This window comes from Haemaphysalis longicornis, unplaced genomic scaffold (genome assembly GCF_048455015.1).
Source record: "Haemaphysalis longicornis isolate Haplotype H1 unplaced genomic scaffold, Haemaphysalis longicornis Haplotype H1 scaffold_8, whole genome shotgun sequence".
Lineage (NCBI taxonomy): Eukaryota > Metazoa > Arthropoda > Arachnida > Ixodida > Ixodidae > Haemaphysalis > Haemaphysalis longicornis.
Window position 1 is genome coordinate 47,221,992 of NW_027526445.1, and position 25,327 is coordinate 47,247,318.

Here is a 25,327-nt window from a genome sequence, read left to right on the forward strand (position 1 = left end):
CCCAACACGGTTAAGTGGGGGGACCGGGAGCAGCGCTCCTTCGAGGAACTGAAGCGGATCCTTTCCGAGGCACCTGTTTTGCAAGTCGTCCATTTCGACCAGCCCTTCGTGTTACGCACCGACGCCTCCGACCAGGGGCTCGGGGCGGTTTTACTGCAGAGGAAAGGCGCCGTGCTCCACCCTGTGGCATATGCAAGTCGGAAGTTGCTTCCGAGAGAACGGGCGTACTCAGCAATAGAGAAGGAGTGCCTCGCCATAGTCTGGGCGGTGAAACGCTTCAACTTCTACTTGTATGGGAGGGCCTTCACTATTCAGACGGACCACCAGCCACTAACTTACATCCGCCAGGCTCAGTTTACGAACGCTCGCGTTCTCCGTTGGGCCCTCCTGCTCCAGGAGTACGATTTCACCATCGCCAGCATTAAGGGGCGAGATAATGTCGGGGCCGACTACTTGAGCAGGGTGTAGAAGGACTACCTGGCTCCTGCGGCCTGGAAATGACAGCGGCTCCATTTTTTTTTTTGCTCGTTCATGGGCCGGGTCATTGATATATGTGAAGTGTTCGTGTGCTCCGCGGTGAATGTCTCGGTGAATGTATAGCCAAGTGTACCCCGTGCCACGCTATGTAGTCGAATTTTCGCCTGTTTCTATTGCGGCTGCGCGAGATCATGTGTGAGTGGGGGGTCCGCATGGCCTCAGAACTTTATTGCGCCATTGCGAGTGCGTATTGGAGTGTACTATGTATGTAGACAGTGTGTAGCTTTTTCTCTTTATCTTCCTCGACTTAATTTTCGGTGTATGCGGAGAAGCGCGGCCCTGTTCATATGCAACGCGCTGTTACTTTGTTATCGTGTGTATCCCCTCCTATGGCTAGTATGGCCACCCCCTTTTGGGCGATGTCGGTTACTTGGTGCACTCTTAGGCAAAAAGGACTAAAAGTTCGTCCTTTCGGGGACTAACGGCCTCTGCCACAATCATTAGTCCCTTTGGGGACTAACTGCGAGGGCACGAACGGTTAGTCCCCCACCCGGATGGTCCGTTCCGATACTCCCCAAGGACAGAAAAAAGAAAAAAACTCCAGCACCGGCAGGGATCGAACCCCTGACGCCCTGAATCATACAAAAGATACCCGACGCGCTATCCGCTAGACCACGCCGCCAAGTGGTTTTGGCGGCAGATAATATTCAAGTGTACAACGTGTAGTTCTGTCTATAACGCAACAGATCCATCGCAACTTGTGCCTGAATTTGTATCTGTGCAAGCGAACGTGACCGCGTTTTGCGCCTTGCGCTTCGCTAGGTTTAGGGACTATTGCTCAGTTCGATTCGAAGTAGAGCCTCACAACCATAGTTTTTTTCGTAAATAACAATCAACTCGTCGTCGCCTAGTTGAGATAGGTAGCTGGGCGATCGGACGACTCATTTGTTTCCGCACAACTTAGCGCAAGCTAAGTGCTTTCTTAGTGTTCGATACATATGTTAAGTGCTCTATGTAACGTATGTGAAAGGTGTCGTCTGTGTGAGTGTTAGAATAAGGAAACATGCCATATTTTCCTGCATCGGCGAAAGCGAATTCGGTGTTGCTTAGCCTGAATTCCTCAAATTCGCGTCGCTAGACAATTGCGACTGTGAAATGCAAGCGGGTTTTACAGCAGTTGCAGCATTGTCATAGCTTTGGTGCACAAGGCAATTATGTACCGAGTGTAAAAGATAACTTCGAGACGCTTACCTGTAGCGAGCATTTTCGTTTTGCAGTTGTCATCAGCAACATGCGTTTTTTCTAGTCTGTTAAACATATACATATTCATTACGCTCAGGAATCCACTTTTGCTATTGTCACTAATTTTTGAGTTACTGTTAAGGCGCTTGAAAGCTTTCATTGGTCGTTATTATCTCGCACGAATCGTATGCAACACAGCGTATCAACATAACCTCGCCGAGAAGCGTATGACAATCGCGCTTCGCCGCTCCTTGCCATTACCCGCCGCTCTACTAACCCTGGGCGATTTTCTTATAACGAACATCAATATTTTCTCCCGTGGCACCATCTATAGCACCCAGTGACTGCAATGCCTTGTGTTTGGAAATATAAAACTGTTCGCAGACATATGCGCGAAAGGGCAACGACGACGCCATTAGGGGATTAACGACGCAGCAAAGAGACTAACTGCATGCATTTCGTCTTCCCGTTACTCCTTATAGATCGGCGGGGACGAACAGTTAGTCCGAATTTATGCACACGGTACGTACTGTGCCGCAGATACTCCCCTTGAAGATGAACGGTCGCCCGCGAGGACTAACGGCTGTATTTTAGTCCCTATTTTAGTCCTTTTTGCCTAAGAGTGTGTGATTTTGGCTGGTGCCCGTATTTCGCTTTGGATGTTTGGTTTGAATGCTATTGGGAATAACATTCTTGATGGGGGGGCAGTGTCGCGAAATTCGGGCCCCTCCATGGCTGTCTCTTTTTTTTTTCGCTCGCCATATTGGGACCCAGCGGGAGGATCCCGGCGGAGCAGGAATGTTTTCGCCGCCATTTCGGCCCGCGGGGCAGTGGGCCATGTGTTTCGGAAGAGAGGGGCGAGAGTGCCGCGGCCAGCGGAGGTTCCACCCGCTTGGTTCTCGGAAGAGGCGCGGTCCGAAAGACTGTGCTCGGTGCAGCGCGGGGTTCACGACTCGCGGGGAGAAGGAAGCGAGCAGTGGCGGTGGAAGGTGGTGCGGTTGAAACGCGGCGGCCGGTTCTGTGGGCTGCGCTGTAGCCCCGAGTGCGACGACAGCGGCGACCTCGGCCCCCGAGAATTCCCCTCGAGGAGGGGACGGTGCGCGGCCCAGGTGTGCCCGAATTGCGTCGCCGATCAACGGGACTCATCGCAGACGACCGGCGAGCCGACGCATCTTCCCCGACGAGACCACCGACCAAAGTCCAGCTAAGACCTCCTCCCCTTCCCCACTCTTCTGCAGACTCTATAATCGCCCTCACTATTATCTTCCTCCTTCGCATCGACTCCGCGGACTTCATTACCCTCTTTTCTTAGTGTACCCTGTTGTGTGTACGGGAGTGTGCGTGTGTGTCTAGCGAGCCGAGTGTTAGAGTAGTTGGGGGGGGAAGCTCCCCGGCCCGCCTATTGTGTGCCTTACTCCTTCCCTCGTGTTTGTTAAGCCGAGCTTCGTTTTCTTTGCCTGTATTACCCTCTCTGTCTATCTGTTTTGAATTTCCCGTGAATGTTAAGTAAATTTCCGTTGTTTCGAAACTGTTTTCTCGTGCCCCGTCTCGTGCCTCACGCCCGCGGCCAATCAGGCGTGGATCTATCGCCGGTTAGCAGGTCCGAACCACATTCTCGAATTCGCACGTAAGGGGGAGTTGTTTGTCGCTCCTCCCGTCCGAGACATCGGCCACTAAATTATTACTTCGCTTAATTCCGTGACAGAGAGAGAGAGAGAGAGAGAGAGAGAGAGAGAGAGAGAGAGGGGGGGGGGGAGACGTTCGCCTTGGATCTCTCAAGCAGCCTCGTGAGTAACATGGCGTACAATAGGCTACAGTGTGTGCCCCCACTCAACCTTCTCCACTTCGCCGTAGCCTATTGTGCCCTTATATCTGCCGCCCCATTCACAATCCGACGCGTCAGACTCCTCTGGACGTTTCTCCTGTCTCTTCAGAAGAGAGGCCAGAACTGGGGGTGAGCAATGAAAGGGAAAACGCGGTGCCTTTCCGTAGAACAAGGAACTTCCAGTAACCCTCTGTTCTCTTTATTAGAGTCTGGAGGCTTTTTGTCAGAGTCAGCGCGCCTCGCTCAGGTTTATTCCGAAGCTCGACGGTCCTCGGTTTATGCGCCCGGGATACGCAGGAGACAACACGCTGGATCTCGCGTAGCCTCGGAGCATTCCTTCGGCGAAGAATCCGGGGCGGCGAAAGCGCGCTCCGCCATCCATTATACATGAGGCCGGCGCCGCATGGCCGAACCTAGCACGACGGGAAAGCCGCCCCGGCGGGCTAACGTGCACGCGACACAACGTAATGCGTTCGCCGGAGCGCCGAGAAACAAACAGCCTCGACTGGCAAGGCGCGTGGCCGCCGCCACGCATGCAGAGATCCCTTTCCGAACCGCACCGCGCCCCGCCGTCGGTGTAGACAGGCACGCGAATCTGTCGGCAGGTGCCGCGCAGACGACGGCGTTGCTTTTGTTACACACAAAAAGGAAACAGGCGGCGCTGAAAATGCGCGCTGGTTAGCAGAAGACAATGCGGAAATCGTCTGCTCCGATTCTGTTAGCAAAAGCTGGGTGCTCTAGGGGGCGACAGACGATCAGCGCTATTGTTCTACGCGCGCCGTAACAGTCCCCCCCCCCCCCTTTTTTTTTTTTTCTGATTCATCGGTTCGTTTGTTCTGTTGTAGGTTCCTTTCTTCGAAAGTGAAACGCGTGTCGATCAAGATGAATCGAGAAGGAGCTTGCGCAACAATATCACGACCGCTTGGCCAACCTGGTAAACGTATTTCAGAATTTTAGACTTTTTCTTTTTTTCTTTTTTGCAGCGAAACTGCTGCGGTTCCTTAGTCGGAATTTATCGCGCCTTCTTCATTGTCACGTCGTCATCCTAGACAGAATACGCTTTGCGGCAAAGCCGACTTTCGTGAGAAAGCTCTGTCGAAATCGATATAATGTGATCAATAAAATATAGGCTAAAAGAAAACAGTGCAGATGACCGCTAAGACGGTTCTATCACTGCGCCGAATTTCATTTACTTATCAAGTAGTTCACAGGGGAGCTGCGGACGCTTCCAAATTTTCGTCTGGTCTTCCTGCCATCTTGTTTCTAGCTAGATGACTTCACTCGGCGTGTAGATTTTTCAACCGTTCGGTGTAGACAAAGCCGGATTTTTTGAGTCACGAGGCATGTACGGCTTTCGTTTTAATAACAGTAGGCCATTGTCCTTAAGCCATTCTAGCGACATCACAAAAGCCACAATGAAGCAGATAGCCCTATGTAAGTCTGTTAGGGCAAAACTGAAGTCCTTACAAGTGATTAATCCTGAAGTACGCTAAGTTGCAAATTACAAACATTGATTTCATTTTTTTCTAGCAGCAGTTTGGCCTAGCACCTTACTTGAACAGTCCATGCGATCGTATATGAGGCGTTATCAAACCGAGATTCCCAGTAAATTTGTCATTCATTTTGCAACACCTTTATATATATATATATATATATATATAACAGCTCCGCTGGAAAAATCACCTAAGCGGGGACAAATGTCTGTCTTTTTTTTTTCAAATTCTGAAGCCTTTAACAGTGTGGATAGCGACACGGAATGAGTCCTAACAACTCTTTAATTAACCAGCGTTAAACTGTCGACGAGTGCAACCAAACTTGGCGCTCTGCTCACGAAAAAACGTCTGCTGCGAATATATGCAATCACTATCGCCGCGCAGCTTCAGAAACTCTCCCATACGAGCAATGTTGAAGTGAGCGGCTCGGCGTAGACCTCCACTAGAATAAAGTTTAATCGTGAATTAGTCAGTGGGTAAATGATTGCACAACCTCACATATAGCCGCCGTGTACATTGAGCAGGAGATAGGGATCCCGTGGCGAACTTGTGGCGCATCTTGCGCAGTGTCACACGGCAAATAAAGTGAACGAGAAGAGTAACACGACACATTGTCAATCGATGTAGAAGAGATATCGCTGTTGGAGCATCTAGCATCCCTAAATAAGGGCTCGTAAAGTATCGGCACTCTTTTCTCTCATTGTTATGTGCCGCCAGGATTTTCATTGGTGGGTCGGCACCACGTGATAGTTGTTTACATATGGGCGCAGTCATTGTGTTTCTGGGCACCCTCTCTCTCTCTCTCTCTCTCTGCTGCGCGGACGCTAGAGAGCTGCCCGTCGCACTCTGCCCGTCACTACCGGCGGCGGTTTCGTGGTGGTGGTGGTGGTGGTAAACTTTATTCACAACAAAGGTAGAAGGCGAGGGGGTGGTTGGGAGAGATGGCAACACTGCAAGCCAGAAACAAAATGGCCCCCAGACGTTTCCGGGTGCACGAGGTGGCGGTACTATTAAGCCTAGCTTAATTAGTGACGGTAGGAGCACCCGCGTAATGTTCGCTATTTGGAGAAAGTTGCCGCAGAGAGAGGAGGACACGAAACCGTTATTTCCCCAAATGCTAATTCAAGGGAAGGGTGGTGACAGGGAAAGGAGTCTCCGGCCGCCCGAGCGACGACGGCTTCTTGCACCGGCCGATCCGAACGGCCCAACGCCCTCGCCCAGTGCTCAACATCTCGATATCGGCCAGTGGGCTGTGGGGGAATCGGAAGAGGAGCTCACCCATGGTTTGGACTAGCGTCACTAAATAAGCTACGCTTATGAGTACCGCCACTTCGTGCACCCGGAAGCGTCTAGGGGCTATTTTGTTTCTGGCTTGCAGTGTTGCCATCTCTCCCAACGAAACCGCCGCCGGTTGTGACGGGCGGAGTGCGACAGGCCGCTCTAGTTAGTGTCCAGGCAGCAGAGAGAGAGAGAGAGAGAGAGAGAGAGAGAGAGAGAGAGAGAGAGAGAGAGAGAGAGAGAGAGAGAGAGAGAGAGAGTGCCCAGAAACACAATGACTGCGCCCATATGTAAACAAATATCACGTGGTGCCGACCGACCAATTAAAATCCTGGCGGCACATAAGAATGAGACAAAAGAGTACCGATACTGTAAAAGCCTTTATTTAGTGACGCCACTTTGGACCAGCGCACAGGTGGGGGGGAGGGCAGTGTGGTGAGCAGTGCAGAGAGGGGTGCATGTTCGGTGCAGGCCGTAGAGCCAATGAAGGGTGTGAGTGTACACTCAGCCTCGTAGGCGCTCTTCGTGCTCACAGTTTTCGCAGCCGTATAGCACTTTTGAGGAGGGACACTACACCGGCCGCAGCGCCAACGCTCTCGAACAGGTCACTACGTGGGCGCAGCTGTGACGCCCCGGTAAAAATATGTGACGGCGTCGCAGTGGCCTCCATAACGACAGCTTCGCCTCGATATACCGAACTCCTCGATGCGAATAAGTGGCCCAAGAAACAGTATACCGTCTTTAACACTCCGCGGCGCTCCTTTCCGTATACGGAAAGGAGTGGTTGTACGCGTACAACCGAGTTGGGCTCCCATCATACGAGAACAGCCCCTGAGTCGCGCGCTGACTATATGGGACCAGTCCACGGTGGTCGGTGTTGTACTTTCGCGCGTCCTAGGCTCAGAAGCCGACCGATTCCGTTCGTATAACCGGAATATAAGCTATTCTATAAAGGAGCCCATGCAGAAATTCGGCAGCCCAACGCGCCGTTACTGCTCGATCAGCTCCGCCCATTGAGACCACACCGTAGCTGATGCTGCCGGCCACTCGAAGCGGCCACATTTAAATTCAGAAAGGGATTCCTGGCCATATTACTTGTATAAGCTGTCCTAAGATACAAACACTGTGGTGAAAGAAATCGGTGGTTATTTAAGCTGATAAATGCTCATCGCTAAAAGGCGTAAGGCCGCCACCAATATAGGCCAGCTTAGCCAACCCATTTCTTCGTCCAATTCACTGAAGCAATAAAAGCAGGGACGGTTGCTCTCCACAAGCGGCGCAGTCTTCCCCGAGCCCGTAATCCCGCCTAATTTTGATTGTAGGGTTTAACGCGCCGACGCAACGCAGCCGATGAGACGCGCCGAAGTGGAGGGCTCCGGATTAATTTTGACCACCTGGGGATCTTTAACGTGCGCCGAAATCTCGTACGCACGGGCGGTTTTGCTTTTCGCCTCCATCAGAAAAGCGGCCGCCGCGGCCGGGAATCGAGCCCGCGACCTCGTGCTCAGCAGCGCAACGCCCTAGCTACTGAGTCACCGCGGCGGGTTCCCGCCTAACTTTCATCCGGGGCTTTTGAGAGAAGTGCTTTGTAACAGCTAAGTGCAGCGGCACACTCATTAGGACGGATCCAGTGAAAGCTCGGGGGATTAGGCCGCATTGATTATCGGGTTTCTGCGGAAGCGCACTGTTTGCGAGACGAGCGCGGACAAAGGAAACTACTCCCTCCACGGTTTCCACACGTTAATCCTCGTTCGATGAAAGCGGATCAAGCGAGCGACGCTCATCAGTGATCCCTTCCGTACACGTGCAGCACGTGATTCGCAACGGAGCACCTGCGGCAATGATTTTCTCTCCTCTTTAGCACTTTTCCCGCAACGCATTAAACTGCCCCACGAAACGGTCACCGCCAAAAATTCGATCTCCCCCATCTAGGTCCCTCTGCCAACTTTTAGGCCACTCCGTCCTTTCGGATGGTGAAATTCGGGACTCGATCGCAGCGTGTCGACTTTTGGAATGGCGGTGCCTTGAAGCGTCGCTTGAATTCGTGGCCGGTAAAAAGCGCAAAGGCTCATGGGTGCGTCGTCTGCTCCCGCCACTTCCGGTTAGAGATCTCACCTGGCATCCCGTACGCCGGCGGCTTTCACGCGCGTGTGTGAGTGTTGTTTATCTGTCACAGGGTGCGTACCTTTCAGAGGAGTCCCTAGTAGGATTCATCGTTGTTATTCATTGAATGTGCGATGCATGAGCGTTTGTTTTAAATGCAGAGCATTTCTTTAACTCACATGTAGCGTCCGCCGTGCGTCCGCAACAGCTCACCGCGCAGGCGCGCCCTCTCCCCCACTCCTCCTCTGCCGCATCACGCTACCCTCCTCGCTCTCAACAACAGGTCCGCACCCCTCCCCCTACACTATATAAAAAATAATACTTACCCGCGCCTGGTTTCGATCCCACGGCCCTGCGGGCGGAACGCAAGGTACATGGTGCTCTACCCACTGCGCCACAAAGCCGACACAGAATGGAAGGCTACGAACGCGCCTTATATCCTTGACTCATTCAAACTACGTCAAGAAGCCGCTGATACAACGCATTCACTACCTGTGGGCGGAACGCGAGGTACATGGTGCTCTTCCCACTGCGCCACAAAACCGACACAGAATGAAAGACTACGAACGCGCCTTATATCCTTGACTCATTCAAACTACGTCAAGAAGCTGCTGATACAACGCATTCACTACCACCAACTCCCCAAACACTAAACGTTAACGCAATACACCCACCCCCTATGCGACGCAATTTACTCGAGTCCCCCTCGCGGGGAGATGGGCCCTTTTTTTAGGTGTAAACAGATAAACAATAAGCACACGCACGCCTGAAAGCAGCCGGCGTACGGGAGGCCAGGAGAGCTCTCAAACCGGAAGTGGCGGGGCTCCGCGGCAGCAGACAATGTGCCCATGAGCCTTTGCGCTTTTTACCGGTCACCTTTACATGGGCATTTCAAAACGCAGCAACGAAATTTCATTGTAAAGTACTCGAACAAACTCAAGTTTTCAGTGGTTGTAAACTGGAAACGAGCTCCTAACAACAGCAGCAAGCCAACACCATTCCGAAACAGGGACGACGGTCACTATCTCGTCGCTGCTTGCTGTTCCATGCTCCCCTCGTTTCTATTTTTACCTTTGCTGGTTGGCGATATGACGGCCAACCCCCTGTGAAGGGATTACGATACCAAGCAAGGTCGCGGCTGAGCAAGGTCCCATATGTAAACAAGGTCCCATATGCAAGGTCCCATATGCTGCACCCATATGTAAACCAATATCACGTGGTGCCGACCGACCAATGAAAATCCTAGCGGCACATAACAATGAGAGAAATGAGTGCCGATACTCTAAAAGCATTTATTTAGTGACGCTAGCTATGCCCTTACATTTTGCCTCTGATCTGCGTCAAGTGTCCTCAGCCATGAAAACTGTGGACGTACATAAGCCACGCCAGCAGTTTTAGTAGTTCGGGACAATCCTGCAGCGTGTTCAAATATTCCTGCACTTTGGCCGGGAGTCGGAAGAGACCACTAAACAAACAGACCACAATTTGCGCGTCTCAGTAACACCGGAAAGAAAGTATCGTATTTATAAAAAAGAGAAACCAGCGGTACAAAAAAATTGCTCCCCCGGCGAAAAGCATCTCTCCAACTCCGGTTAGAACAGTGGGGATCGCCTCCAAAGAGAAACGCCAAGCAAACGGCACGAAAGGCGCGAAACGTGGAAACAACAACAACAAAAAAAAACTGCGGTTCGCATGCAGGAGTGTACGTGGGCACTAATATATGCCAGCCACGTGCCCTCTTCGATGTATTCCGCAATCAACGCTGCAGGATGGGATGCCAGGTGGTCTGGCATGCACTTAGCGAGGACGCCCGATTAAGGCCCCATTCGTGGCAGCTGCTGCGAGACATTATGACGAAGATGTCGGCCGGAAACAAAAAAAAGATGCGCTCCGCGGGCACGCGAGTTCACAAGCGCGGCAGGCCGGGTCGGATGAACGCTTTAACTCGATTGAGAATTCCGCGACGAGGCTGCCGTAGCTCCCCGAAACATCAATCGTTCGTGGAGGTAGGTTAAAACGGTCAACGGGTACTCAGGGTCGGTGCGCAGGGCAAAGTGCCCAGATTCATTCGGCCACTGCGTAGGACCATGCCAGTAAGGTGGCTACTATCAAGATGCATCACGTGACTTAGCTAACAGGCTCACGCACGCATAAGCCCCCGTGAGGCGTTAAGCTTAATGACGGAGCAATGACGCACGTTTTATTTTCATTGCTTTTATCGAGGCTTATAGGCGCAGCAGTCCTGAAACAACACTATAAATATTGACCACCGCGGCTGTTAACATTTTGTTACCACAAACGATGGTACCGAGTTTACAAAAATAAAAAAAAATAAAAAATCCGGGGCCATCTCCACTAACGTGAAACCTGAAGAGCAATGAAGCATGCAGTGCATGAGTGTATTCTTGGCGCCGTGGCGTTTTCGCCAAAGGAGATGAAACCGTTGGGGGATAGAGGTATACAGCTTGGCTGTAAAAGTCTCGCGTCTTTGAAGCACGAAGCTCTCTAGCGAGAGGCGTAAACGAGTTTCCCCGGTTTTTTAGTAGCGTGACTACATGAGCCGACGCTTACGACGACGACAGGAAACGCCAACAACCCCAGCCCTGTAGGGGCTTCACCCCTAATATACTGACGACCAGGCGAGCAGGCTGCCTGTAAAATGGCATTCGCAGAAAGAAAAGAAGTTGCACAGTACGTGGCCCTATTTCAAAGTTGTCAACTGCGCATGAACAGCCAGACGCAAATCTGCAAAACAAAGTGCTGATGCAAGTACGGAAGATTAAAAATATTTAATCCAACCCCTCTCAGTTTATAGGCGGGAATTATAGCCGCTGGTCGTACGGAGGTTTAGAAAAAAATAGCAGTGGCTTATCCCGGCTATGCCAGGATATACTAAGCTAAGCTAAGGTTCAGCTGGCGAGCTGAGGTGAGCTAAGGTTCAGCTGGTTATTCTTAGGTTTCCTTGTTGTCTAGGATTAGCTCATTATCATGCTTACTGCTGCTAAAACGATTTCCAATCCAATCCAGTCCAGTCTAATCCAGTCCAGTCCAGTCCGGTCAAGTCCCCTCCGGTCCAGTCACTGCTCCTCGCGCATGCGTAGCACGGCTCTCCAGGAGCCACGCGAAACGACTATCAAGCCGCTCTGGCGCAGCGTCATACTTGGCTACTGCGCAACGGAGGCGCACAGCTGGGCACGCGCCGGCGCCAGTGCGTCTGCCGCGGCTATGACGTCACTCCGCTGTAACGCGCAAACCGGCGAAAGTGCAGACCCAATTCTCTAGACACCCGTACTCCAATTGGATTGTATTTACAATTCCATCCAATACAATCCAATTTAATTCAATCCAATCCGAATTCAATCCAATCCAAGTCACGCCAATTCAATGCTCCTCGCGCTTGCGCAGCGCGGCCCTTCAAGGTCCACGCGAAACTGCTCAACCTAGGCCAGTCTAGCTTACGCTACAAAACTCACACATGAACAATGGGGACATGTAAATGCGAGGGCATGCAGTTACTGGTCTGTCCAACTGTCGAACGTGCCCTTTCGTTACCGCCAACGTCGATGACCGTTTAGACCGTTTTGTTTTCATCTCAATTACTACGACTCGGCATTTTTTGGCAGGTCTGTTTTTATTTACTTTTCCCCCCTTATACGCTTGCTCTAAATGCAATCTTTAGTTAGTACTTTTTTTTTAAATCCTGAGCATAGCTTTTCTCGGTTCGCACCTCTTTTCTGGCCAAGCCTCCCGAGTGGGTATGGGTTTTCCTAACAGAAGCCCACCATTTGGCTTGTGTGGCCTCGCGGTAGAGTTCTGAGTTCGATCCCCAGCAAGGGAAGCAATTTTTTTTTACATTTTAAAAACGTTTCCCGTCAACAAATTCTACTCATTGTATTTACCGTACTGGGTTCAGGTACGGGGCACAGCCTGCATCGCGGCGGAAGAGCGGGCTTAGACCTGCTCGGGAACGCAGAGGGCTAAACAGGGATGGTGCTCCATGGTGAATGTCACACCAGATAGCGCGACAGACCAATCACCAAGGTAAGAGAAACATTGATTGATTGATTGTCCTTATTGAACGAGGAGGCTCGTAGCGTAATGGGCGCTGTTGATTGCAGGAAGGAGATAGCCGTGTGGCTGGCCTCGGTGCCCCGTTCAGCCAGTTGGTCAGGCTCGCCCCAGACTCCTTTTTGGCATCTGGCGGCCAATTTCCCGAGCAAACATGGTTCGGTGTGGACTTCCTGTTGGCATCTTTTCTTTTGGTGCCGCTCTGAGCGGCACACGAAGAAAAAATGCTAAGTGCGGTGTGCAGAGAATTTCGGAGTCCTCGAGACGAAATCGGGGTGAACGGCCAAGTCAGCAGCGAAAACAGTGGTGATCAGAGGTAACGCAGTATGAGTGGCCCACCCAGCGTCATCGTCGTCACCAGCACTGTCACCATCAGCTGATGGTGGAACGCAGCAGCGAGGGAGGGCCAGGGGGAAGAACTGCGCGAAACCTGTGGGCGCCCTCCGAGGCGAGGCCGTCATGAGCCAGGTGGACCAGAAGGCGGCTGCCGCGGCGCCCCAGGGGCCCGGGTGCGGCACCAAGGCAGCCGCCCCACGGCAGCCGCTCGCGCCCACCAAAGAGGACCCCAACAACACGGCCGCCCAGACGCTCAACAAATTCGGCCTCTGCATGTTCCAGCAGGTACGCCTTACCTACGTCCCGCTCGTATGCCCCTTCCCCGGGGGCGCGTCGTGCTGGCCGTGTCTCTCCGCAAGCGGGTCGGTACACTCGTGACAACGCCGCCTGCGTATAACATTTCCAGAAGTGTGAGCCAAGGCGGCGAAACAGAGGCTTTCCCGTTGCTCCCTCTCGTTCGCTTTCCTGCTCTCTAACCTTCCTGTGTGCCGCCAACTTAAGCAGTGACCGCCGGCGCGCGCCATACCGCGGGTGAGCGGCCGCACTTTGTGTCCCTACTGCTCCCATTGAAAAACGCGCGACGCATGAGACAGTGTTATATAGGCGGCATTGCTTGCGAGCTCCGTAGGGCCTTCTTTCCCTGAGGAGATGCCATCGCCTCGCGTGACCTGCTCAGCCCCGGCGCATTTACCCGGCTTACGTTGTTGTGCACGGCCGTAACAGACTCGGTGTACCATCCTCAAAAGTGTTAAGGTAAAAGATGGAGGTGCCACGCGAAACACGGAGCTTGCAATACTGCCCGGGCTAGACTGTGAGGTTGTGCGCGTGCGCTGTAGCAGCCGAGTGCAGGCCAGCCTCCGAGCGCCCCTTAAGTCGCCAAAGATGCGGCGGTGGCTACTGTAAGCTCCCTCTCTGCGCATAGGCTGGAATTCTCGTCTTTGTTGCTGTTAAAATTTTCGATGACAGTATGTGGGCACTCGCCTTCCCTCGTTCACACCACCATCGCGAGCTGCGTGGTTAGCGCAGTGCGTCGATGGCGTAGCCGGGCCTACGGGGACGCCTGGAAGTACCTGTTGCGATGTAGAGCACGCGAAAGCATTGGCGTGCACCTCAGTGCTCCTGCGCGTTTCCCTGGAATTGAAGTTTGCTCTTACGCGAGCACGGTAGCCACAAAGATCGGACATTCGAACCGCATTGCCAAGCTTACCTTCATTTCTATCTAGCAGTTCGGTTACGTCCATGGGCACACGTTGAGCGTGGAGGAAGGAATACTCAGGCGAGGCCCTGATGCCCCTTCCTGTGAGGCTCCTCCCGGCACGTGAGAATGTCCACGGAGTCCGTTACCTTTTTCCTTTCCTGATCGTCTGCGCCTCTCGTTCTCCACCGTCACTTCCGGTCAAACAACTTCACCATCCCTTCCTAAAGGATGCTGACAGAAGCGCGCAATGCTTCTCACATCAAACGCGCGTCGAACCGATTGTCGAACAATCGAAAACCGGAATCGCAAACGAAGAACGGACCCATGCGACAATTTTTCGCACACTGAGTAAACGCATCCACGAACGACATGGATGTAATCCGACCGACACGTGGCTTCCGAGAGAAAGGCGTGCTATTGTGCTCCCTCTTTATGACCGATGCGCGCACTATCTTACCTGGAGCCGTTCCTTTTTCGCGGTTTTCAAGGAACCATTTTGACGGAATGGAAGCCCGGTGCCACGCACGCGCCGCGTGTATACGGAGATCTTATCGGAGCTTTTAGATCGACCAACCGGTCTATGAGGACATTCCTTAGTCTTTTTTCACAGGGCGCCATGGGTCCCACTGGGAAAGCTTTCGCTGCAATAGCAGCTGATCGGGTACACGGACGCCCAAGAAACCGGCGGACTTCAATCAGATGTCAGCGGTAGGAACGAAGCATCACTGACGCTTCGTAAACGGCCTTGGGGGCGGGGCACGGCCAAAAATGGCGCAACTACTTCCGCACTTTCTGCAATGCATTGGGGGCCTCTCCTGGGTGCTCTTGTTTCCATGACGTTGAGTGATAATTAGATCGTGGCTCTTTGAATCACTGGTGTGAGGAAGAGACTGAAGTGCCAATAGAGAGTTTTAGTAGTCCGTATGGTCTGTGTTATACGTGGTTACCGTGTTGACAGGGGCCCGTCTGGGCACTTGCGCATTCGACGCGGTAGGGGGATTCGTTCCGGGGGCAGGCCTTCGCCATGCTCTTGCATCCGTCACGGTGAGGTGCGCCTCCTCGCCATTCCTCCTCGCCCTTCCGTGCACACAGGCGCAGTCGGGTCCCGGTAATCACGGTAACTACGTAAACGACGGAACAGACGGATTGCTAAAACTCTCTGTCTGCGCGTGCCCACACGTTGTCTAACAACGGAGGCCCTGCTCCTTTTCCGAGGCAGAATTCTGGCGACTTGGTCATCCTAAAAATGCTGTATATGCTGACTCCTTGCGCTGCCTCGGAAACGGCTGAGGCCGTTTCGTTTGTCGGTTTATTCCGTGGTCGTCCTGTAAACTTCAGCGCTCTACGTTTCCTCGTGTCTAGCTACCAGCTAGCCTAACACGAAGCTTTACTGAGCCAAATAACCCTTTCACGTCAGCGTACATTTGCCCAGCTGGGCACCAATAGCTGAGGGGTAGAAGCGCAAAGGCTCACGGGTACGTCGTCTGCTCACGCCACTTGCGGTTCCAGAGCTCTCCTGGGCTCCCGTCCTCCGGCGGCTTTCACGCGCTTGCGTGCATGTTGTCTTTCAAAGAGTGCTTCCCTTTAAGAGAAGCCCCCGGTAGCATCCATCGTTATTATTCGTTGAAGGCGCGAATCATGAGCGTTTTTTCTTTCGGTGGAAACAGAAAAACATATTCCCGTCCGCTGCTGGCGGACGGGACTTTCCTTGATGCACGGCAGACGCGCGTGAATCGAGGCACCCTGAACGGGAAGCCAGGAGAGCTCTCGAAGCGGAAGTGGCGGGAGCAGACGACGTACCCGTGAGCCTTTGCGCTTCCACTGCTTACTTACTGCACGGGGCTCGCGTACTTACCCTGGGACCGAGCTAAACACTCTTATACTCCAGCACCTTATACTCCTGTAGCAAATTGAGGTATTAAAAAAAAATTGAACACTCGCGAAAGAACACGCGACGTTACCCGCAGTCACTAACTTCGAAATCAAGGGCCTATTTAAGTTTTCGCAGAATACAGAGTAACTGCGATTTACTTTTACTCTGCTCAGCAGGCTGAAAAAACTTTCAGACAAAAGCAACTGTACAAGGTCTACGCACAGCTTTTATTGCGCCACCGGACCAACCTGCCACCGCGCGTGCAGTGCTAAATGCAGCCCCGTCTCGGGTGACGCCGGCGTGTCTACACGACACGACGCCGTTCAACCCAAGCACCTGTTATTCCTTTGAAAGACTGCGTGCGCCGTGCGTGACTCAATCGTTAGTGTTCCTGATTTACACGCTTGCGACGTCGGCGCGATGAATAGCCGCATTACGTTCGAGCACACGTCTGCCAATATTTCGCTACCGTCTGAAGCGGCCGCCGATCGAATCCGGATACCTTGTGCCATAGAGTTTCTTAGTAAGTACATAGTAAGAAACTCTGCCTTGTGCCAGGTAGCGAAACACACTAGCCACTGGGTCTCTTCGATTTAGTCTGTCTCGTACTTCCTAGTCCACCAGTATACTATAGTTTGGTATTCAAATATTCAACGGTAAATCCGCAACCGATAATCGGAGAGCGTCACTCCATACAGTTCCTTTCCGTGGCGGCAAACAAAGGAAATAAAAGAACGTTCACTATTATTCAAGCTGAGACGCGCACGTTGTGAGTGAATTCCCAGTCGAAAAACACAACAGAAAAATACGACAGAATGATCCTGTGAGGGAATGGGACATCCTGTAGTCTGTAGTAAACCCTATCCTGTAGTCTGTAGTAAATCCTGTCCTGTAGTCTGTAGTAAATCCTGTCCTGTATTCTGTAGTAAATCCTGTCCTGTAGTCTGTCGTAAATCCTGTCCTGTAGTCTGTAGTAAATCCTGCCCTGTAGTCTGTAGTAAATCCTGTTCTGTAGTCTGTAGTAAATCCTGTCATGTCTGTTTTCGTAGTAAATTCTGTCATGTCTCCAATTCCAACTTGTTTGGCATAAGAAATTTACTTCCCGTGATGTTTTTTCTATTAAGTACCTGAAGTATGCATGATTTCAATAAAATTTCATTCAATTTCAATTTCAAAATTTCAATAACAATTTCCATAAAAATATGACCAACAAAAGCATTTGGTGTCATTCTTGCCTTTCTGGTACAAGCTTGAAATTGTTTTCAGTGAATAACTGATTTCAGAAAGCTGAATCAAAAGGCATTTAAGCAATGCAACTAGTGGTACATTCATGCATGCAATACAAAAGTTTGATGTTACGCAGACTGCACATGCCTGATCACAGTCCAAAAAAAAAGCAGTTTGCGGTGCTTATCCATTTTATTTTCCTCTTTTTACAACACTGTTCCTAGGCACTACCGCGGCTTCACTTTTTGCCATGGAGAGGCTTTTACTGCCCTCTTATGTTGCTGTTACACCAAACAAATAATTTTTATTAAACGAGCATCGACAATAACCATTCGAAAATTCGTTCCCTATATTAGTTAGGGCCATTAAAACACAAGTGAACAAATATTTTTTTACACTGCAAAACGTGAGAGAACGTGAGAAAATTAAAATGGAAAGTCAATCTTTAGCTGGAATGCTTGCCTTTGTGAACCTTGTTCCGTTGCATTCGCACAGCAAGGGGTGGAAAGATATCCTGTGGCGAAAAGCGCACGTCTCTGTGGTGCTGCACTATCTTGAAGAGTATGCACGCACGATACCTGCCGAAGTCACGCAGGGATCGTGGCAAGTTCAGTCGATTGTCGAAGCACATCGCACGTATTCCAAATCACGCTGCCTGCGAGATTCGTCGCATTCACTCACATTAAAGTGCCAATTATCCCAAGCACCCCGGTTAGTCGCCGCTGAAGGAGTCCTCACATCGAGATGCTTGAAATCCGGGCCACTGATCTTGCTTTTACCACAGCTTCCGAAGCTTCAAAAGTTGCTGCTGACACTCCGCGGGGACATAAGATGCACGTTTTTACAAAAAAGTTAAGCCTAACTTCAACTAGGCAAAGCGCCGATGTGAAATGTGAACGAGCCACTGGGCCACGCAGCCACCGCAAATTTTGACCGGGAGACAAAAAGCAGGAGGGAACAAAGGAAGGGTAAGGAGGGAACCGGCCGATCACGAGAAGTTGTTTCGCGACCCCTCCGCACCCCTCTCGATTCTTCGTATTCTGGTCTCCCCGTCCCGCGAGTTCTGCCGCGCCGCGACATGCCTTCAGTGGTGACGATGCTTCCCCGAACTTCTTCCGAAGGGCCGGGCTAGAGGGAAGGCGCGCGTTTTCTTTCTTTCTACATTTATTTTTTTAACACATCTCGGTAATGCAGCGAGTTCACTGGCGCCGTTTCTTTTTTTTTTTTTTCACACAGGTAGCGGCAACTGGTTCGCTGTTTTTAAAATCTTATTTTAACTATTTCGGCTTGATTGGACACATGTTTCGCGTTAAAATAAACAAATTTCTCGCTAAAAAAATAAAACAACAGCACGCAGATTGAAACAATGGGGCTCTCAAAGACACCCAGAAATACATGTCAGAATGTGCACTGCAATTATTACACCACGTCTTCAAAAAGCACATATATACTTGTTTTTTATGCGTCCGTTTTGCCGAGGGGCTACCCTTGTTGCCTGATTCTTTTATCAAACATTGTCCACAGTACAATATACGCAATTTCAATTCACTCAAAGAACCCAAGGAATTTCCGAAGTTCTCTATGTATCCATTTTTTTTATTATGGGGTACGCTTAGATGCTCCAACATTAGTCTGATTTGTGCTAATCTGTGTTGTTAATTGCAAATTTGTAGCGAAGGTTTTTTCCAACACGGCCGGAATGCTAATGGCCGCAATGCAACAAACGTTCATTACAACAGACGCTTGCAATGCAATTGAACGAGATGACCGTCACTCGCACGCAGCATTGTTTCCGTGCAGCGCACGCTAAAAAAGTGGGATTTTGCGGCACCGCACGGGCCGCAAACACCAAGTTTCGGAGCATCTGCGTCGATCGCCGCGCGCGGCATTCCCGTGTCCAGCCAAGCAGCGGCACCATACCGTCCCGGACTATCCCGTTCGTGATATCCCCTTCGCATTGGCTGAAGCCCTGTCCCCAAAGGCAATGTCCCCATGTTATTCGATGCTCTCCAGCAACCTCCCCGCGTTGCTGTCGTTCAGCGCGGCGTTTTCCTGTGTATTCCGTTCTTTCCGGGCTATTCCATCGCTCTCCTAATGCCGGAAAACGCGGGGTTTTCCGACAGGGTAAGCAAGAGATTTTGTAGCAATACTGAACGGTCTGTCATGTGACACTTTCGCAATGGATCTAAGCTTGTCTTTCACACTATAAAAATCTGCAGGGACTACAAAATGATGTCGCATGGCAGATAATAATGGTAATTACCGAATGCTGAATGTAGTGGCTGAAGGACAGTCTGCGGGCCAACAGAAGTTTGTGTAGTGCCTACAGGGTGTTGCACAATAACTGTAGTACAACAGAAAGGTCTCATGCGACAGAAATTTTGTAGTTCTATTACAAAGGTTTTTGTAGTGGGGACTGCAGAATGTCGGTCGCATGATAGATATGTCTGTTGTACTACATAAATGTCTGTCGTACGACAGACATTCTGTCATCATTCTGCAGAGATTCCTGTCTCACAACAGACCATACTGCATTCCCAACAGAAATTCCTGTTGTGCGACAGAAATGCCTGTCGTACGACAGATTTTCTGTAGTTGTACTACAGAAATTTCTGTCGCACGACAGGCCACCCTATAGTCCGAACAGAAATTCCTGTCGTGCGACAGAAATGCCTGTCGTACGACAGATTTTCTGTAGTTGTACTACAGAACTTCCTGTCGCACGACAGACCATCCTGTAGTCCCAACAGAAATCCCTGTCGTGCGACAGAAATCCCTGTCGTGCGACAGAAATTTCTGTCGTGCAACAGAAAGTTCTGTTGTGCGACAGAAATTCCTGTTGTGTTTTTCGACTGGGTTAATGAATGAATTTATTTCGAAGGGGGAGGTCGAGCGCCTCGTGGGGGGGGGGGGGGTAAGGGGAGGAAGAGGAGGGTAAATAAATGATGCGATGAGGCGCGCCGTAGTGGAGGGCTCCGGGTTAATTTTGACCACCTCGGAATCTTTAACGTGCGCCGAAATCTCGTACACACGGGCGTTTTTTTCTTTTTGCCTCCATCAGAAAAGCGGCCGCCGCGGCAGGGAATCGAACCTGCGTCCTCGTGCTCAGCAGCGCAGCGCCTTAGCCACCGAGCCACCGCGGCGGGTAATTCTTACACGCTAGCCGGCATGTTTTGACGCTATCCTTCCACGGTAGCTTTTTTCAAGACGATAGTCTTTCTTGGGCTACTTAAACGCAGAAATTTTGCTCTGTCTGTCTGTCTGTCTGTCTGTCTGTGACTTGATTCAGCCACCCGGCCAAAGTGAAACTTAATCTGCGCAATAGTCTTATATACCCACAGCCAAATCTAACCGTCTAAGTCCGGTGGCAATCTTCATGCATGTCAACATTGTTGAACAAGAACAAAACATTACGCAAAAGTGTTGCAGAAAATCAATTCATAAGTGATATTTGTAGTGTTCCTTTATTTAACAATTCATGGATGCTTGGTTTTTGCGATATCATATCAAATAGTACATCAATTGCCCGCGCCACTATAGCTCCTGGCGGAATCATAAGAAATTAAACGGCAACAGTAACGAAAGGTTCCACTAGATAGGTTCCTCGTTCCGCTTGGAACACAAGTGGAGCAGGGCAACGTGGTTCTATAAACATTGTAGCAGGGAGTCTTGAATCACGCGCGTCTCCGCCGCATGGCAGCGCTGGCATCGAGGCACCCGGCCTGGGGCAGTAGAACGCGGTAAATCTAAAGTGACTTGGGCAAACCGCTACCGTGTTATCTTCGAAGGAACGAGACGGCAGAGGAACGGTGTGAGAGGTGAGTGGGAAACCAAAGGGAGTCTTTACATGGCAGGGGTGCCAGTGGACTATCGTTTTTCGTCGACATTTGCAACAAAAAGAGCAGATGCCCGGTCATTTTTTTTTTTCTTTTCTTCTCTCGCAAACACGCGATGGTTCGATCGGCACAGAACATATTGGCTGTGCCGGCGCCCATCTAGCGCACAACACTGCCTTTTGTGTACTTATTTCCTAGCTCCCAGCTTCGCCACGACGCCTCGCGATGTCTGTGTTTTTGTTTTACCATGGATGCCTATAGGCGCATATGAGCAGCTCACAGCGAACAATAATGGTTGCCCGAACTTCCCAACCCCTTTTCGCGCATGTTTTAAATGTTTGAAGAAACGGGTCGACAACCCAAAATACATCGAATGCACGCCGTGTTGTCGCAGGCAGCCGCGGGAAAAACCGCCGGCTGCGCCCACTCAATTTTTGAGTGTAACGTCTCTTGCGGCCGGCCGTAATGACCGCCCTTTTTTTTCTAGCTTCGGTTTGAAAAGAGCTTTCTTGATCTTCGTTTACAATGCAGCGACGCAGATTTGGGCCGCCAAACTTTGCAGGTAGCAACTTTTAAGGTGTCATACTACCGGAAAATAGCGCATTTAAGGAGCCGAAAATTCCGTTGCAGTTGGCCTTTAATGCTCTTCCATTAAAACCACGCCCGCAGTGGGCATGTTTACAAGGCATCGCCGCTATGTATACTCGCACAATAATGGAGCCCAGTAAGCGTTTCTTTTCTCGAAAAAACCAGCCAACACTGGGACCTTTGCGCCACGGTCCGAGGTGGTAGGTCGCCCCCCCAGTCCAGGAAACCTCTGGCGGTGGCTGCCGTCCCCGGTTCGTCAGATTCTTCCGGTTTTCCGCGGATCCTCGTCGACGAGCACAGGGCCTTCCACTTTTCGGCAACGTCGAAGCAACCGAATGCAGGTGCGCGTATGCTGCTGCCCCGCACGCAGGTGGCGAGCAACCTGTCGCAGAACGTGGTCGTGTGCCCGGCGGGGTTGGCGTCGTCGCTGCTGACTGCGCACACGTGCTCCACGGGCGACACCATGGCGGAGCTGGGCGCCATGATCGCGGCTGCGGTGGGCAAGCAGGAGGCGCTCAGGGACGCGCTGCACGCCCTGTTCGACACCATCGACAGGGACATGGCCAAGACCGACAACGTGCTCATCTGCAAGTACGCCTTGTAGCGTCACTAATAGCGCTTTACATTGGGCGAACAGGAGCACTTCTAACTGCACCCAAAGTGCTCTCGCGAGTTCTGGCGTCTTCCAGTGGTCGGGCAGGAGCAGGGGCGTTGTGTTTCATTAGTCGATGAGGAGCACTTTTTTGGCGCCGAGAGCAGCCGTGAGCAGTTCTCGGTTCTCCGTCGCCAGCGGCGGAGTAACAGGGAACGCCGAGGAAGTCACATGACCTCTTTTGCGTCACTTCTGGTTTTAGCCCCGGGTGGCGGAGGAAAAATGGCGGAATCCAGCAGCCGTGGTAGTCGCTCAGTGCGTGCGGCAGCAGCTAAGCGCGGCCGTCTTGACAAGGAATTGCTGCTACTTTTAGATGATGAAAGCACCACAGATTCAAGCGCAAGCTCATCATCGGACAGCAGCAGCAGCAGCGACGACGACGATTTAAAATTGCATGAGTTTATGTTCGAGCACCTGTTCACCCCGCCGGAGCAGCGACCGAAGGTAGAGTCGTATCTGGAAAAGACGGTGGACGCTGTTATCGTTCGCCGCTAATTTTTGGGAGACACGATGGTGACCCCTTTATCATGAACATGAACATCCGCTCGGCTTCTTCATTCGTCGCCATGCGGAAGGCAGACACAAAACCACCGGCACGTATCTGGCAAAACTGGCGAGGAATAACTGCGTGCGGACATCACGAGCGCGCGAAATGCTCCGGGAAGCGAGCGCGAGAAACGTTTGGTCACATGACTCTTGACATCTCGCCCTCCCCCTCTTTTCACTGCTCCCGGAGCAGCGCGAATGTTTCATTCGCAGAACGAAAGCACACGTCCCCGTTACTCCCGTGTGCTGCTCTGGCTGCTCGCTCCACTTGCTCCTGTTCGCCCAATGGAATTCGCCATAAATAAGCTACGCTCAAGAGTACCACCACTTTGTGCACCCGGAAGCGTCTGGGGGCCATTTTGTTTCTGGCTTGCAGTGTTTGCATCTCTCCCAACGAAGCCGCCGCCGGTTGTGACGGGCAGAGTGTGACCGGCCGCCCCAGTTAGTGTCCGCGCAGCAGAGAGAGAGAGAGAGAGAGAGAGAGAGAGAGAGAGAGAGAGAGAGAGAGAGAGAGAGAGAGAGAGAGAGAGAGAGAGAGAGAGAGAGAGAGAGAGAGAGAGAGAGAGAGAGGGAGGAAGAGCTGCCCAGAAACAAAAAGGCTGCGCCCCTATGTAAACAAATATCACGTGGCGCCAACCGAACAATGAAAATCCCGGCGGCACATAACAGTGAGACAAAAGAGTGGCGGTACTCTAAAAGTCTTTATTTGGTGGTGCTAACGCCCTGTATGTACACGCGTGTACGCTAGAGGGAGCGCAGCTGCGTTCCCATAACGGTCAAAGACTCCATTCGCTCTCACTGCACGCGTCGACGTTCCGTGGCCTCTGTCGAAAGGAATCATCGCTGACTCTGTATCGTCCTGTACGTTGCTTTGGGGTGTGTCATCAACCCCTTCCCCTCCGGTCGACTCCGTCGCCCCGTGAGACCACGCGTGTCTACGGGGCGAGTGCCAGGATGACGTGTGCGCGGGGGGCGGCGCAGGCTGTTCGTGAACCGGAACCTGGAGGTGAACGACGACTGCCGGGCGCTGGTGGCGTCGCAGATGCGCTGCGACGTGGACAGGATCGCCTTCTACACCAGCTCCCCCACGGACGTGGCCGAGGCGGTGAACGGCGCGTTCGAGAGCTGCAGCCCGCTCATCGGACAGGTGCTGTCCCCGGACACCGTGGACCCGGCCACCAAGCTGCTGCTCGCCTCGGTCTACTACTACAGGGTACTCCACTTGCCGTACGAGTACGCACCCCGCTATATCGCCACGGCTGGGAAACTGAAGGCGGTCTGATGGCGAGTGACGTCGGTTTTTCCCGGTTGTTCCCCGCACTTAGAGCCATTAAACAAGCTACGCTTAGGAGTAACGACACTGACGCACGGCGGCAGCCATTTTGGTGGCTCACGCCAGGGTGGCCAGCTTTATGCGCCCTATTGCGGCTGACATTGACGGGCGGAATTGGTCCAGGCGACGCTTGGCAACCATGCCAGCTGTGTTGACTTTTCGAAGATTTAGAGACAGCGAGCCGCTGCGATATGGGTAAGGCTCGGTTACGCTAGCGTACCTTATTTAGTGACTCTAGGTTACGCTAGAGCCACTAATTAAGCAACGCTTTTTAAGTGGCTATAGGTTACGTAGGCCACTGTCGTTCTTTCCCAGCGGGAAGCGATGTCAGCGTTTTCCACCTTCCCGCCGGTTGAAACAGCCCAGTACAGGGCATCGCGGCATCGCTATATACTCTGTCTGGGGCATTGAAAACTCACTCTCAACGTGCCATCCAGCCGCACTGCGCTCCGAAAATCCCGACTTATCGAAGAGCGCGCGCGCAGCCACACAGAGGCACCAAAATGTCCGCGCCCGTGGGTCTTCCCGGAGTAAACAAATGTCACGTGACGCGGTTCAACCAATGGCCGCTGTCGGAGGCATAAAATAATGACAGAAAAGAGTGCCGATACTCTGAAACCTGATCTAGTGGCTCTACCCGCACCCGCGCAACCGTAACCTCTAGTACCCGAAGGACGATTCTTTTGCACGACCTGCAGAAACCTAACTACGCTGCGAAATTTCCCTATCCTCCTCGAGCGCGTGTACGGAGCCAGAATTTTCGCTACAGGACGCTCCTTTCATTTACTCGTTCACGTAAGCATCGCGTCCTTGCATCTTCTGCATCCTCCTGACGTCGACCTTAACGTGAAACGGATGCTGAGCGAGTGAGGTCGGATGTTTTCACCTCAACCTAGGCCGGCATGCCTAAGTTTGACACCGTTCAAAGAAGGTGCCCAAACAGCGTGCTATGAAGTGTGTGGCATGGACACCCCACTCACAAGCATTATGAACTAAAACATTTTCGAAGAAAACGTACCTGAAATTCGCGTTAGAGGTTAGATACTATATATACATGTCTACCCTACATCTACGTGCGCTCTGCTTAGACACGAGTATATGCGTCGCGAAGGGGCGTCGTTTGGAAATGCCGTTCCCAGGTTAAACGAGTCCAGCGCGGCTTGTTTTTGCGCTTGCAGTGCAGCAGTCGTCAACAAATCAGCTTACAAGGCACGAAAGCAACCGAGCACGCTCCGTGCCCAGCGGCCGGAAA

The 25,327-nt window shown here is 51.8% G+C and overlaps 1 protein-coding gene across 1 annotated transcript in view; it reads right to left on the reverse strand.

Moving 5' to 3' along the window:
• The window catches only part of LOC144148279 (uncharacterized), a 33,040-nt gene extending 11,031 nt beyond the window's left edge, over positions 1–22,009 (reverse strand). The window contains exons 1-2 of the mRNA XM_077679837.1: positions 21,715–22,009; positions 13,119–13,209 (exon numbers count right to left, since the gene is read on the reverse strand). Coding sequence (XP_077535963.1) covers positions 13,119–13,209; positions 21,715–22,009 — 386 coding nt within the window. The remainder of the gene's footprint in view (positions 1–13,118; positions 13,210–21,714) is intronic.
• Positions 22,010–25,327: the final 3,318 nt, after the last annotated feature.